The following is a 15005-nucleotide window of genomic DNA, read 5'->3' as shown; positions in this document are numbered from 1 at the left end:
ATAAATTTTTCAGGTGGTTTGTTTATACAAAGTTATATGTCAACCAGTAATGCCAACATTTAATATCATCTATTTTTAAAATTTAACCATCCTGGCATGATTTTACATTGACCAAATTATGATTTTACTTGCATTTTCTTGGTAACTAATTATATTAAGCAGTTGTTTATTGTTTATTTGCCATATGCACATTTGTTTTTAATGGTATAGCTCTTTAATTTTTTAATGCATTTTTCTACTAGATTGTCCTTTTTATCTTATTGACTTTTGGGAGTTCTTAATATATTCCAGGCATGAGTTCTTTGTGAGGTATATGTCTTACAAATATCTTCTCTGCTTTTATGGTTGAGCCTTTTTGCTTTCTTAATGATTCTTTTCGTAAAAGAGGTTCATAATTCTAACAGAATTGAGTGGAGTAAAGACTGGGAGGTAGTTGGGTGGTTCTTGTGGGATGCTAATAATGTTCTTTTTCTTGACTCAAGTGCTGATCACTTGTGTGCTGACCTTGTGAAATCTGATTGAGCAGCATGCTTCTGTATGGTTTTATTAATTGTATACCTTTCTGTAGGTAACACGTTAGTCAAGATTTACAAAAGACAGGAAGATGTTTTTTCAGCTTTTATTTTCTAGTTCTGCTAACCCCAAAGTTATCAAAATATCTCCGTGTTATCTTCTAAAACTTTTGCTTTACGGTTAGATCAGCAGCACTTCTGGAATTGACATTTATGTATGCAGTAAGGGGACATTATTAATTTTATTTTTCCATATGAACATCCAGTGCCAGGTATTAGAACAACCATTCTTTCTTTATTGTTCTGCAGGTTGCCTTTGTCACACATACAATGTTTGTGTATGTCAGAGTCAGTTCTCGGACTCCCTGTTCAATGTTTTTGGTCTATGTTGTATTATGTGATTCTTATCTCCGGACTCTGTGCTTTTCTCTTGATAGCTGCCTGTTCTATCCCAATACCACACTGCTTTAATTGCCATAGCTTTGGGAGGAAAAGAGTCTTGGTATCTGGCAGTGTACCTTTTCCAGGTTTATGATTCTTGGATCAAATCGTCTTGGTTATTACTGGTTGCTTATATTTCATAAATCGGCTTCTTTATTGTCTCCAAATCCGGCTAAGATTTAAATATACAGAGAAACTCGTGAGAAGTGAAACAGGAGGGGATTGGCTTGTTTTTTCCACGTTCAAAAATGTGCTGCCTTTGGTAGGGTGTCGTCGTACTACGTTCCTGTTCCTTGTTTGGTGACGCGTTTGGTGACCTTTCCTCCCTGGTCTGTTTCTACCTTTCCTGGAGGCTGACTTTCTCAGGGCTCCTGGCATCAAACAGTTTGGGGAAAATTCACATTCTTAGGGGCTTAAGCCTTACCATCAGGCATTTTGTTTACCCATCTATAAAGATTTTATAATTTTCAGTCTAGCAATCTGTGCATGTCTAAAAAAATTCCTAAATATTTGATGTTTTTGATGCTATTGGAAAGGACATACATTAAAAAGATTTTCATTTTCTCACTGCTAATGTGTAGAAGTCAATGGAATTGTGTATATCTGTCATCTTCGTAATTGTTGCTGTGTTTGAGCCCATTATTGCAGCCAGCGTGTCAAATCTTCTTCTTGAAGGTCTTTTTTGTTGTTGATCCTCTACTTTACCAAGAATGATGTCCTTCTCCAAGAACTGGTCCCTCTTATTTGCATGCTCAAAATCTCACCATCCTCGGTTCTAAGGAGCATTCTGTTTGGACTTCTTCTGAGACAGATTTGCTTGTTATGCTGGCCGTCTAGAGACTATTTAATATGATTCACCAACACTATCCCTCAGGGGCATCAATTCTTAGTCACTGTTTCAGCTTTTGCAGACATGTGAGGTGACGGAAGATGCCACGGCTTAGGTCAGAACTCTCGTCTTCAAGGTGACAGTTCTTGCTTTTTAACTCTTTAAGGTGGTCTTTGCATGAAATTTACCAAATGCATACAATCAATTTAAAAGAATCTTGATTTCTTCCATGGATGTTGGTTGTGAATATAAGTAAAATGAAATCTTCTATGGCTTTAATATTTTCTTTGTTTATTGAGATAGTTAAAGTTTATTGTGCCAACCTGGCTGATAAACACATGTGGGATTAATTGAAGGGCAGAGGGATAAATGGCTCGATGAGCCTCACCCTTTTGATTCTCAGGTCTCTTGCTTTCTGATGGTCAGACCAGGGTGCAGCTGCCTTAGCTAGTTCCTTGCTTCAGCTGGCAAGGCTCACTTCCTACAAGACATCCCTAAGGAGAAGCCGCATGGACCTACCCCGATGCAGCCCTGGGTGCTGGAGCAGCTGTGTGGAGACCCCTGCCAGCGCTGAGATGTTTACACATTCACTGACTCGGCTCTTCTCCTGCAGTCAGTGTCATTGCGTGTGCTTTGTGAGATTGAGGAGGACTTTGTTAATTGGTGTTGAACATAGGGGCTAATGTTGGACTTATGGGCTTGGAAAGCACTAGGTTAGGATGCTTTCTTAACGTACACTCACCCTTTATATAAAACTCTGTCTTATATACATATGGGTTTCTGTGGATTTGTCTCTCTAATGTACCCAGACTAACACACTTAACACGAGGTTGCGTATTGACCCAATTGTGAGGGTTTTTGTGCGCCCCCACCCCCTTATGTTAAGGTATAAGTCCACACTGAAAGCTATTGCTTTTGATCTTCATCAGCCAGTGCTTCAAATTCGCTTCTCTTTCAGCAAGCTGTGTGTCACCTGCATATTGCAAGTTGTTAATGAGCCTTCCCCCAATTCTGAAGTCATATTCTTCCTGATATAGCCTAGCTTCTCAAATTATTTATTCTGCAAACAGCTTCAATAAGTGTGGGGAAAGGCTATAACTCCGGCACACATATTTTCTGATTCTCAACCATGCGACATCCCCTGGTTCTGTTTCAGCGACTACGTCTTAGCCTGTGTCCAGGTTCCACATATGTTCTGGAATTCTCATTCTTCTCAATGCTATCCATAATTTGCTGTGATCCACACAGTTGAATGCCTTTGCATATGCACTGAAACCCAAGAAAACATCTTTCTGGTGTTCTCTGCTTTCAGCCAAGATCCATCTGATATCAGCAATTATAACCCTCATTTTATGTTTTCTTTTGTATCTGGTTTGTGTTTCTGGTAGTTATTCTCTGTTATCTTTGGTATAATTTTACTTGACTGTGATATTAATGCTATTGTTTGATAATTTCTGTATTTTGTTGGCTCATCTTTCTTTGGAATGATCACAAATAACATCTTCTCCAGTTAGATGCCACATGTCTTCCAAATTTCTTGCTGTAGATGAGTGAGTGTTTCCAGCAATGCATCCACTTGTGGAAACAGTGCAGTTAGCATTCCATCAATTGCCTGCTTTTTGCCTTCTCTGCAGCTTGTCTTGCTTCTTTCAGGCCCATCGGTTCCTGATGACATGCTGTCCCGAGATGGTTGCATGTGTTTGGTATAGAGACTCTGTGTATACCTTCCATATACTCTTTTGATGTTTCTTGTGTTCATTTTTTTTTTGCACCAGGAATCCTTGAGCACTACTATTTAGGCTTTAATTATTTTCTTAATTTCTTTCAGTTTCAGAAAATGCTGAGCATACTCTTCCCTCTGGTTTTCTAACTCCAGACTTTCTCACAGTTCATTATAGTACTTGATCTTCTCTAGGAGTCTTTTGGGAGCTTATTTACATCTTCATTTCTTTCTTGCATTTCAGCTACTCTCTTCCAGAGTGTGTTCCAGGCTCTGCTGACCTCCACTTTTGTCCTTTTACTGACCTTCTTTGATTTTTTTCATGGGTGATGCCCTTGACATCATCCTAGAACTTGCGTGATTTTTGGTAGTTTGTGTTTGACCCGCCAATTCTGTTCTTAAGATGGTCTTAGATTTGGGTCAGGCCTAGCCAATGTCGAATTTTGGCGCTCATGAGCTTTGTCTCATTTCATTCAGCTTCAGATTGAACTTGCATATGAGCCATTGACGATCTTTTCCACTGTCGGCCTTGTTCTGACTGACTGAGCTTCACCCTCTCTCTTACCACAGATGTAGTTTGATTTCAGTTTTTTCCATCTGCTCTATAGTCATCATTTATGTTGTTGAAAGAAAGGAATTTCCAATGAGAAGGTCGTTGGTTTTGCAAAATTTTGTCACGCAATCTCCAGCATAGTTTCTGTCACTAAGACCATATTTTCCAACTCCTTATCCTTCCTCCTGGCTTCCAGCTTTCACATTCCAAGTCACCAGTAGTTATCCGTGCCTCTTGAATGCCTCTTTTAACAATTTCATGTGGTCAAACCCTTCAGTGTCTTCACCGTGGGCCTTAGTGGCTGGCATGAAACTTTGAACATCAGTGTTACTAACCTGTCTTCCTTCAGGCCTATGGGTACTCTCTGAGCACTGACCGCCATGCATTTCAGGATAGAGCTTGAAGTCAGGAATTAAGTTACATGATTGCAATTAGCTTCAAAAAAGCTTCTCTGAAGAATATCTCTTCTGATAAGCAACTAACAATAGGTCTCTATGAGAGATCAAAGTTCCTGCAATGGAATGAGCTTTGAAATCTCTAGTGCATTTATTCAACACCTTATATTGCTGATTATATTACCGGTGTTGTCTAAACCAACACGGTCAGACATGCTTCATGTCCGTATGTACCTTTCAGTCTGAGGAAAAAAAACCCTGGCCAAATGGTTCCAAGTGTGATGGGAAAGCGGCACATAAGGGAAAGGTAGTACGGGAGCAGACCTTGGTCCCTGTATGAGCTGATGCATTCAGAATTTTTACCATAGGAATGTTGTTTTTCCCTTTGGGAATTCCTCATGGAATGCTTCTTAGGTGACTGAGCATTCTTATGTTATGGTCAACTTGTGATGACATTACCTTTTAAGGCATTTGACAGAAATTACCAGCCCCATTTGTGTAAATTGGAACTGCATTCACGGCAACATTTAGACAGCTACAGCGGATGTGATTACACCAACCCCCTGACCAATCATATTTTACCTTGATCTTCACTTGCCTATCTTCTTCAGCAAGAGTTGCTTTCTTTGGCTTTAGCAAAAGATCACATTGCCATTTGCACATGAATCACACGGATCAGGTCTTCCCTTGATGCACATAACAATTTTCTTGTCATCGTCTAGTCCTTTCTTCCCAGTCCACCCTGACAATATAAAGGGGTAGCTTATGTTTGACTTTGATGTTGTAAACCCTGATATTTAAGTTAGGCTGTTTTTGCCAGTGGTAACAGGCAATTGAGAGATCATGTGGGACTGATCTGAAATAGAGCCGTGATACAGTGGACAATGATTTATTCTGGGCAAGATTCCTGGTTCATCTGGTCAGCTCTAACCCAGTGGCTTGCCTGTGTAGTTATTCACAAATGGATGAATGTCAAGTGCATATTTTCTGGACTTTGCTTCAGTCTACAAGGATGTGACAAGACCCTTTGTTTTTCAATTAGACTTGGTAAAGGCCTTAGGAAAGAGATTGAGATGTTCATTGGATTTTTGTTAAGTGTTAGACTTTTAACTGCTAGGTTAGCAGTTCAAATCCACCACTTGCTCAGCAGGAGGAAGATGAGACTCTCTGCTTCCATAAAGGTTTACAATTTCAGAAACTCCAGGGAGCAGTCCACCTCTGTGCTGTAGGAAGTTATGAGTTGGAATTGACCCAAAGGCAGTGAGAGTGAGTGAATATTAGAAAATATTATTTGAATACTTCAGTGAAAGACGTATTTTAAAAGAACTTATTTTTTAGCAGTTTAATAAACTTTTTGAGAGACATATGGCAGCTATAACTACTCCCATTTTACTAGTGAAAATATACCCACAGATGAAATGACTAGCCTAAGAGGGCAAATGTATATAATTGTTGTTAGGCCCAGATAATTTACACTTAAGCATTCTTCATTCTATTGCCCCATACTCCCTCTGTTTCTACAAATTCACTCCACAAACACCCGAGGACCAACTATGTTCCTAGCAGCAAGCTGTTGACAAAGATGAAGGATGCTCAGGCTAAAACTCTTAAAATGGTGAGATTTTTAAGGCAAGTTTGGTTCTTATACTTTCCAAAGCATTAACATGTTTTTCCTCACATACTTTAAGAGGTACTGTATATCTTTCTTACATATTACATTTTTTTTTTACTAGACAAGAAGAAAAAATGGTACATGCCTTATACACTGCTGCCATGGAAGTCAATGCTGACTCATAGCGACCCTACATCAGGGTTTCTGGGGTGGTAAATCTTTATGTGAGCAGATGGCCTCCGCTGAGCAGCTCGTGGTTTTGAACTGTCAGCCTTGCAGTTAGCAGTTCAGCACTTGCCTGACAGCGCCACCAGATTTCCTTGACAATTAGTGTTATAATTTTGTCATTTTTTGCTAAGAAGCAGTAGTCAAGAATACAGCAACATGCAAAGATCAATCCTCCAGAGTTGACTTTCCAAAGTATCTTGGCTGTAGGTGAATGCCACAGTAGAGGGGAGAGAGAAGGAGACTTGATTCAGGTACTAGATTTGTTGGTTACAAGGTTATGGTGACAGGGGGCAGAACAGTGCTTATACAATGGTAGAGGCAGGAAAAGAATGAATGACGGTAAAAAAAACTAAGATTTGTTTTTCTACTAGGAGAAGGAAGATTGAGAGCGTCTGAGGCAGACCCCATGCAGATAGGAACAAGTTGAAGTTGTCAGTGTTTGAGTATGTTCATAACTCTGGAAGAGAAACCAAAGTCCAGGAGAGGAAAGATGGAGATGGAAAAAGTGAAAGAAGTTGGCAAATTGATGGAGTAAGAGGAGGCAGGTGAAGCTACGATAGGAGCACAGGTGTTGGGATCATCTTGGAGAAGCGACAGGACACGGACTTTTCTGAGACAGGATCTGAGAGCAAGGGAGAGCTCACTGGTTCAGAGACAATCTGAGATGGAAGGGAGGGTATTTACAGAGATTCAAGTCCCATACGCCCAAGCTCCTATCCTATATTCTTAGAGGCTAATTTCATCTACGGGATTTAAGTGAAAGAAGCCACAGAAACATTTGCTTAGAGATTGATGAGTTTTAGATGAACTTTATGTAGTTTTCAATATTGGCATCTCAATGGGATCTATTGGAGATGATCATTTGCAAAGGGCAAGGTACATTTATAGATGGTGTAGGAGAGCTAAAATTAGGGTTACGTTTGGTGTGCCTTGATTTGCCTCTGGATTTTCAGATTAAACGTGACCAGGTCCCACTTATAGCTACATACTAAGAATTTATGGACATCAACTTCTTCAAGATGAACCTATCTCATTTCTTTTCTTTTTTTAATCCCCTCCCCCCCCCCCCCCCCCCCCCCACACACACACACTGTATCTGTATGTTTGGAACTCCTAAAGGCATTCTAGGTAAAACTGTGTGTTGCTCATAGTCGATGACAAATTTGATTTGTGTGTGTGATTCCTGGTGCAATAGAAAATAACAGCATCCCTTCTAAAATCTCTGTACCTGGATGCTTTCTAACTTATGGGTTACGCTACAAAAATACATGTTTCTGCTGTTTGGAATTCCGCATTTCCCAGTAAAACGAAAACAATGTTTTATATGGTTCTAGCATCTCTGATCCATCCGTGAAAGACTATTTCATCTAAAGTGTGTCTGAATTAGTCAAATAATTGCTGTTTCTCACCATGTCCCTATCCAGGAAAGACTTGGATTCCAATGCCTAAGAATAAGAATTGTGTCTCCTTACTCCTGAGCTTTCTTATCTGCTCATATAACTGGGTCTCCCATTTCTCCCTCTTTGCCTCCCCGTCGTCTGGTCATGAAACGGGCATCTATGAGGCACAGGAAGGAGCCATTGGGACGGAGGCTCTTGAAAGTTAAGGGGAGGAGCTGACTGCAGTGATGCTCTGTACCCGTGAAAGGGCCCCTTTTCTGCTGTGCAGTCTGGACCCCACCCAGTTAAACTTCTCATCATCTTCCTCTCCTTCTAGATCAAAAGCGAGTGATCCTGAACTTTTGATCTCCAGCCACACACCCCATGCCTTTCTCTAGGGACATCTGGCATTATCTTGAGATATTTCTGCTCTTTTGATGTTTTCTAAGCTTTTCTGTCACCACACCATGAAAATAGATGAAACAAAAATAACCAATAAATGGCAGTTTCAGGAAATCATAATTAAAAGCTATCCATGCTAGCCACTGGGCTTAAAATAGAGCAAGATTTGGACCCTTCTTTAACCCTCCGTCTCTTGCTTTCCAGTGTGCTCCCTTCATTTCCGAGCATCTTTCCTTCCTTGCCCGGACTGTTCAGCTGGAGAGCCTTGCCAGCGAGTCTTTTCCTTGTTCTTCCAAATGAGGAACAGTGGCACGAAAAGTGCTTTGTTGATGGTCCTTCTAATAAGGAATTAAGGAAAGAGTTCCGCGGATCACGTAGATCCAGCCAGAAGTCTTTCCTGCTGCCCCTCCTTTGAAGAAACGCAGTGCCGGGGATGGCATTCCGATGATAGTACCGAACACTGCTGCACAGCACAGGGCTTTCCACCTTCCACTCCTCTCTTCCTCCCACCCCCACGAGGCTGGCTTTGCCTTTTCATTTTGTCCTGGGCCCAGCATACCAGCTGGTCTTGCCTACCCCAGGGCCTCCAACCAGCCTTGGGCCCACATGAGAGGCAGTTTGATTTGGGTAAGGGGGCAGACAGAAGGAAATTTAAGATTTGTGTAGTTAAGTTCATCATTCCGTGAATTTTGTAGACTATGTTTGCTTCCCACTGAATAGCACACTCCTAGAGGTCAGGGATTGTCATTTATTCTACTAACCATCCCTGATGTCCAGCAGGGGCATGAGTTCAGTTACAGAGCTGAAGAGTGACTATGGCCCATTGGCTTGGGGTTTCCACCAGTTTCTGTCTGAGCAGTGAGTCGGGCCTCTTCTATGATTCTGAATTTTGTTCCACATTTTTTTCACACTCTTTCCAGGACCTTTTATGTTATCTTCCTCAGAGCAATGGGGAATCGGGCACCATTGAATTTATTTGGTCTCAGGGTTGTAGAGACTGATGACTTTTGTAGTCCATTAGTCCATTGGACCAATTGTTTCCATATATCTTTTGATTTTCATTGGCCTTCTTTCCTTCGATGGGAAGAGACCAATAGATGCACCATAGATAACTGTTCATGAGCCTTTAAAACTCCAGTCACTGTTCCCCAAAGTCACAGGTAGTTCACCAAGATAGGACGAAGACCATTGTCTTTGTGAACTATGCTATTCCAATTGACCTTGGTGTCTCCTGAGACTGTAGTTCTGGTCCCCCAGCCCTACCGACTCATTTTTTCCAAGTGTTTGGTGATACCTAAGAAGTTTTCATGACTTTATCCACTGTGCATCCCACCACATCTTTGGATAGCAAAGCTAAACATACACATACAAACATCCTCTGCCAAATCGACATGTGCTTGTTAAATGTACTCCCACCCCTGTTTAGTCTGCGTGTCTATCCAAGCGTCTCCTCATGGGCACCATGGTTGCAGGATTGTGTATAAAACAGTATGTGCCTGTTGCCTTTAACTCCAGCCCAAACCATCTCGCTTTGACTTCCAGCAAAGAGCTAAAATCCCTTCACAGTACATCTTAGTGAGCTCAGGGTGAAGGAGGAGACTAATTATAAACACGGTCAGTTTCCCACACCATCGCATCAGGATACAGTTGTGTGTTTGGGGTGGTTATAAGGGTTGTGGTCTGTGAACCCTGCTTCTTCCCCATCCCCTTTGGATATTCTCCATAAGGCAAGTTGAACAAGTCTCCTAAAGTTTAAGTTAAATCCACAGCACTTAAAGGAATGCTGAAGTTGTATTCTGGTTAGTTTTCAATTAGCTCACCATGGCAACCACTTTAGTAACACTTCCTCAGGTCTGTCCTCCAGGACTCTGAGATAGATGAAGTATGAGTATATGCCACTGGGCTTCCACTGCCAATCACTCCCATCTCCAGCCTTTCACACAAATACTTTTCAGTACCTACTATGTGACTGGCCTTGGGTTTCCAGGATGAAACAGCTAGCGAGAGTCCTAAAGAGTTTTGCTGACCTGTAGGGAATGCCAAGTGGAATAGAAAGAGAGGAAACTTGCAGCCAAGGGTAATGTCTCTCTTGTCTACTGGTGCATCCACAGTGCAAGCACTGATCATAGTAGGAACTCCATCGGCATAAGTTGAATGGATGACTGGTATTAGTGAGCTATGATAGCTAACTATGGGGAGAGAGAAAAAAGAATAAAAACAATACAAAAAAAAAGGCCTGTCTTGGACTGTTTCATGTTTGAATAAACAATTGTGTACCTCCCTAGCTCTGGAAGGCACCAAGACCTTTTATGTAGCCTTCCTGACACCCACGGTGATGACCTGGGAGAAGGTCACTTGTGAGTGTCGAATCCAGTTAAAATGCAGGGACATTTGGAGACGTTTTAGAAAGGTTTTCCTGGAAGTAGATTGCCACATCTTCTTCCTGGGGAGCGATTGTTGGGTTCAAACTTCCTCCCTTTGGGTTAGCAGTCAAATGCTTTAACCACTGTGCCACCAGGGCTCCTGAGTCCATTGGTAAACCTGCTTTCTTTTTCACTTACAGTATGCTAAGGGGCTTTACTATCTTGGAAAAATCACCTATGAAACATAATCTTTCCCTAATGATAATGGGTAAAGGATAATGTGATTTGTTTTCTTTTCCCTCCTAAGTGATGCTATTAAAAATTCATGCCAATTGAACCTTTGAAAAGTGGGAAATTACTGTTTTTAGAGAAATCTTCATAGTACACAGCCATGTAATAGCATGTACTACTGTAAGAGTGGTTGCAAAAAATAAGAAAACATGTCTTGAGTAATGTCCTTTGGAAAATTTGGATCTGTAGAAATAACTGAGATTTGGAGTGTCCTCCAGCTTCTTGTAAGGAAAACTCAGGAAGCGATTGGAGTGATTCCATTTTCGTTACTCAATAGCATTGCTGTGTTACTTTCTTGTTTCAAGAGAATGCTTACTAACAGTGCTGTTTGCTTCACAGCTTTTTTGGGAGAAGAGGCTACAAGGACTTAGTGCATCCGATGTAACAGAACAAATCATAAAAACCATGGAACTACCTAAAGGTCTTCAAGGTATGATGGAAGTTCAGGGGAACAGATGTTTAAGTCCTTACTGCGTGCTGGCATTGTTAGATGCTGTGGATTCAAAAATGTCTGTGGCCTGTTCTTAGCTTATGGGGATCATACTCTTTGCCGGAGGACATCTGGTTTGTAGTAACCCTGGGGAAAATGTATATTGTGTTTTTTAAAAAAATAATTTTATTGGGGGCTCTTCCAGCTCTTATAACAATCCATCCATCCATCAATTGTATCAAGCACACTTGTACAGATGTTGTCATCATCATTTGCAAAACATTTTCTTTTTACTTGAGCCCTTGGTATCAGATAATAATAATAATAATATGTAATTTATCAAGGGCTCACGAGGGTGGAAGGGAGGGGAAGGCGGGAAAATGCATGCTTCTATGTACATTTTCCAACTTGTGCTTTTCAAGTTTGCTTCAGTCCAGTAGGCTATGTATGGTTTTTTCCTTGGGTAAAATGTTGGCTTCAGTTGGGTTCATCATGTAAGTTAGCTCACGTGCAGTTTTTAGCAACCAATGAGGATGCTCCAAGTTGAAAGCAACACCTGGTCCCTGTGTTTGGTCTGTCTCTGAGCCAAAGTACCCTTAGCAGCTTGGCTTCCTCTTCTCCCACCAGGAAGTGCTGCTGTAAGAAGCAGTGGGAACAGAATGCTCCTTGGCCCAGTAACAGCCCAAGTGAGACTTGGGATCGGGGACTCCAGTGGCTAGTCTAGCCTATCATATGAGGGTTTTCAAAAAGTCTGTGGGGAAATTTCATCTTCTTTTAGTTTCGTTTTTCCATGAATTTTTGAAGCCACCTCCACATATCAGAGAAGCACACTTTTTAGAAGTCTTAAAACTTTGGGCTTCCGAATCTTAATGTATATTGGATTGCTCAAAGCTCCTCACGCTAACTTACAGGTTGAAGGTTGTCCCCTCCTTTTATGGTCTTGGGGGAGGACAGAGCTTTCTGTCTGTGGAGTTACCATCTTGGAAACCCACCGGGGCAGCACTACTCTGTCCTGTGCGGTCTCTATGAGGCAGCATTGACCGATGGCAGCCAGTTTGCTTCTGTTTTTGTCTTTATGCTCTCGGAAGTGATTGCTTTAGCTAGTTTAACAACTGGATCTTAAGCATTGAAGTGAAGCGTGGCCGTGGTTTCTGTCTCATTCAAATAGTCAGGTGTGCACTTCATAGTTCCATTAATCTGGAGACTTTGTTTCTGCTGTTAGCAGCTGCGGGCCAGTTTGGCTATGGATTTGCAAAGCTTGCAGACAAAGCTGCAGCTCCAGCATACTCCCACGGGGTTCTGCAGGGAATTCCTGAAACAGAGAAACATGGAGATGCTGCTGGCAGTGAATGCCAAGAGCTGCAAGGAGAGAGCACGCCACAGCCCTCAGAATGCCTTCATAATGAGCTCATTACGTCATCACTCACTCACTGTATTGCATAAAGGGCTTTCAAATAGTGGACCTTGCTTGAGGACATGAAACCAGCCTTTTAGAAGCTTAGTCCTTCAGAAAACACATTTTAAGATGATGTTGAGGTTTTATTCAAATGTTCAGTTGTCTCGTTATTATTACTGTGAATTCTATCGGCGTCGAATAAGCACGAGGTGCGTATGGCGGTACTCTACGCTGCCTTGACTTGCTTCAGGTGAATCAGACAGCAAGGACCAGGATGTAGACGTCTCAGTTGGCTAAGGTTGCATGGGGTGCTCAGTGCCTCCATCCATCTCTTTTCTGTTAACTAGTGGCCATTTCTACTGCAGGAGTTGGTCCGGGCAGTAACGACGAGACCCTTTTATCTGCTGTTGCTAGCGCTTTGCACACAAGCTCCGCACCAATTACAGGGCAGATCTCGGCCGCTGCCGTGGAAAAGAACCCCGCTGTTTGGCTCAACACCGCGCAACCCCTCTGCAAGGCTTTCATCGTCACAGACGACGACATTAGGTAAGGCCGTTTAGCATGCCTTTAAACACCTGCATTTTACCTCTTGGAGACATTTTATACGGGCCATTAGGCTTAGGCAGAACGAAAAAGAAGGCTTCGCATTTACTTTTTAAACAGCTCTCACAGACATCGGGCCTTTAGAACAAATGCAGTTTGAAAGAGTATTGAAGCCTTGTGGCTAAGGGCCTCAACCGGGCCTAAGGCCAGGCCCCAGATGCTCTGTTCTCATCGTGGGCTTTGTGATGGGAGATTCGGGCTTTCTGCGCTCAGCCCTCTGGAGCAGTGCTGCCTGCAGCCCTTGCTCCCTCCATTGGTTTGTCAACACAGATCTCGCTCCTGCTGCCTTTACTTCAGCTCGGCTGCATCTCCAGAGTCCGGTGCATTTCTCTTGAGTATACTTACTTCACTTACATGCAATTTGGAGATTTATTTATCTTTCCCTGGCTCCAAGAAACGTTTTAAGGTGCCCCAAAGGCACACTACACACACACACACACACACACACACACACACACACACCACACACACAACACACACACACACACACACACACACTCGTTCTCTAGATGAAGGGCACAAGCAAACGCGAAAGATGAGCAAAGGTTAAAGGAATAAAACAGAACCAGAAAGGAGGCAAAGGAGCCCTGCTGGTGAGTAGTGGGTTGTGCGTTGGGCTGCTAGTCCCATGGTTGGTAGTTTGAATCCACCACCCCGGCGGAGGGACAAAGACAAAGCTTACCACGCCCTTAAAGGGTTAAACCTCAGAAACCCACAGGGCCGGTTCTCCCTGTCCTATGTGGTCACTGTTGTTGGAAAGGACTCCACGGCCGGGAGGTTTTTCTTTTTTTCAGAAACGAGGAGCAGACACACGCTGTGACTCTTGACAGTTTTCCTCATTCTAGGATTGAGGCCCAGGTTAGGTTTTTATCAGCAAGTAGGAAAAGGACATCGTCCAATTTAGATTTATCGAATATCTAGAAGAAAAAGCAAGCCATTGCTCAGGAGAAGTACGACTATTCCAAAGGAGACCTGAAAGGAATTGCCATGCAGAGCTTTTGAACTACTCTGACTGGCTGTTGGTGATACTGTAGTGTGCTGTGTTTTCTTTTAAAATAGGAGTTTATACACTACACTACAGGAGACTTCAGAGATGTTATGGGTTTGGTTCCAGCCACTGCCATTAAGTGACCCGCATGAGGTCACTTAAAGTGAGCCGCATGAGGCTTTTGGCTTCCCACTGCATAAAAGTTATGTCTGCATGACACTGTAGTCTCTTAAGAGTGTAATAGCATTAGGAAAGAGTTAGAAAAACTTGGGTGAATTACCAAAATACAACACAGAGACACAAAGCGAGCCCATAGTATTTGAAAAAAGCTATACCAACAGACTTGTTCGATGTAGAATTGCCACAAGCCTTCAGTTTGTGGAAAACATAATGTCTATGAAGTGCAATCAAGCAAAGCACAAGAAAGCAAGTCCCGCCTGCATCTCTAGCCCCTGAACACTGTCAGCAATGACCTTCCTGCCGCACTGTCCCGAGAAAAACCAGCAGATGGCATCTTCAAATCATGTAGGTTGAAAATACATTTCATATTGCATTTTTGTGCTTTCTCAAACCATAAAAGGTTGACCTGAACAGGTTTTGAAATATATGGGTCTAGCTAGGGTTATAATTGGAAAATTCTTTTTATAAACAAAAGCAGTTCCGTTTATAAAGCTAAAAGGGATCAAAGTTGTTACCACACCCCTTGATCAAATGGAGTTTATGATCAGCTTTCTTTTTATAAGAAAACTAATCTGAAAAAGCAAAGAGAGAATTGCTTTCCCCTTTGGACTGTGCTTTCCTTGGAGAAAGAAAATGAAGAGCAGGACCAGCTCTCTGCGTCCCGGGAGGAGAGCAATGCCCGC

General features: G+C 42.2%; 1 protein-coding gene across 1 annotated transcript in view; it reads left to right on the top strand.

The window, feature by feature from the left end:
• MBD2 (methyl-CpG binding domain protein 2) overlaps positions 1–15005 on the top strand; it is a gene marked incomplete at its 5' end in the record, with an annotated part of 65581 nt that overhangs the window by 44817 nt on the left and 5759 nt on the right. The window contains 2 exons of the mRNA XM_004703107.3: positions 11065–11155; positions 12917–13097. Coding sequence (XP_004703164.3) covers positions 11065–11155; positions 12917–13097 — 272 coding nt within the window. The remainder of the gene's footprint in view (positions 1–11064; positions 11156–12916; positions 13098–15005) is intronic.

This window comes from Echinops telfairi, unplaced genomic scaffold, assembly GCF_000313985.2.
Source record: "Echinops telfairi isolate 266 unplaced genomic scaffold, ASM31398v2 ScPeMD7_7400;HRSCAF=8409, whole genome shotgun sequence".
NCBI classification, from domain to species: domain Eukaryota; kingdom Metazoa; phylum Chordata; class Mammalia; order Afrosoricida; family Tenrecidae; genus Echinops; species Echinops telfairi.
This window is presented reverse-complemented; position numbering and strand designations above follow the sequence as displayed.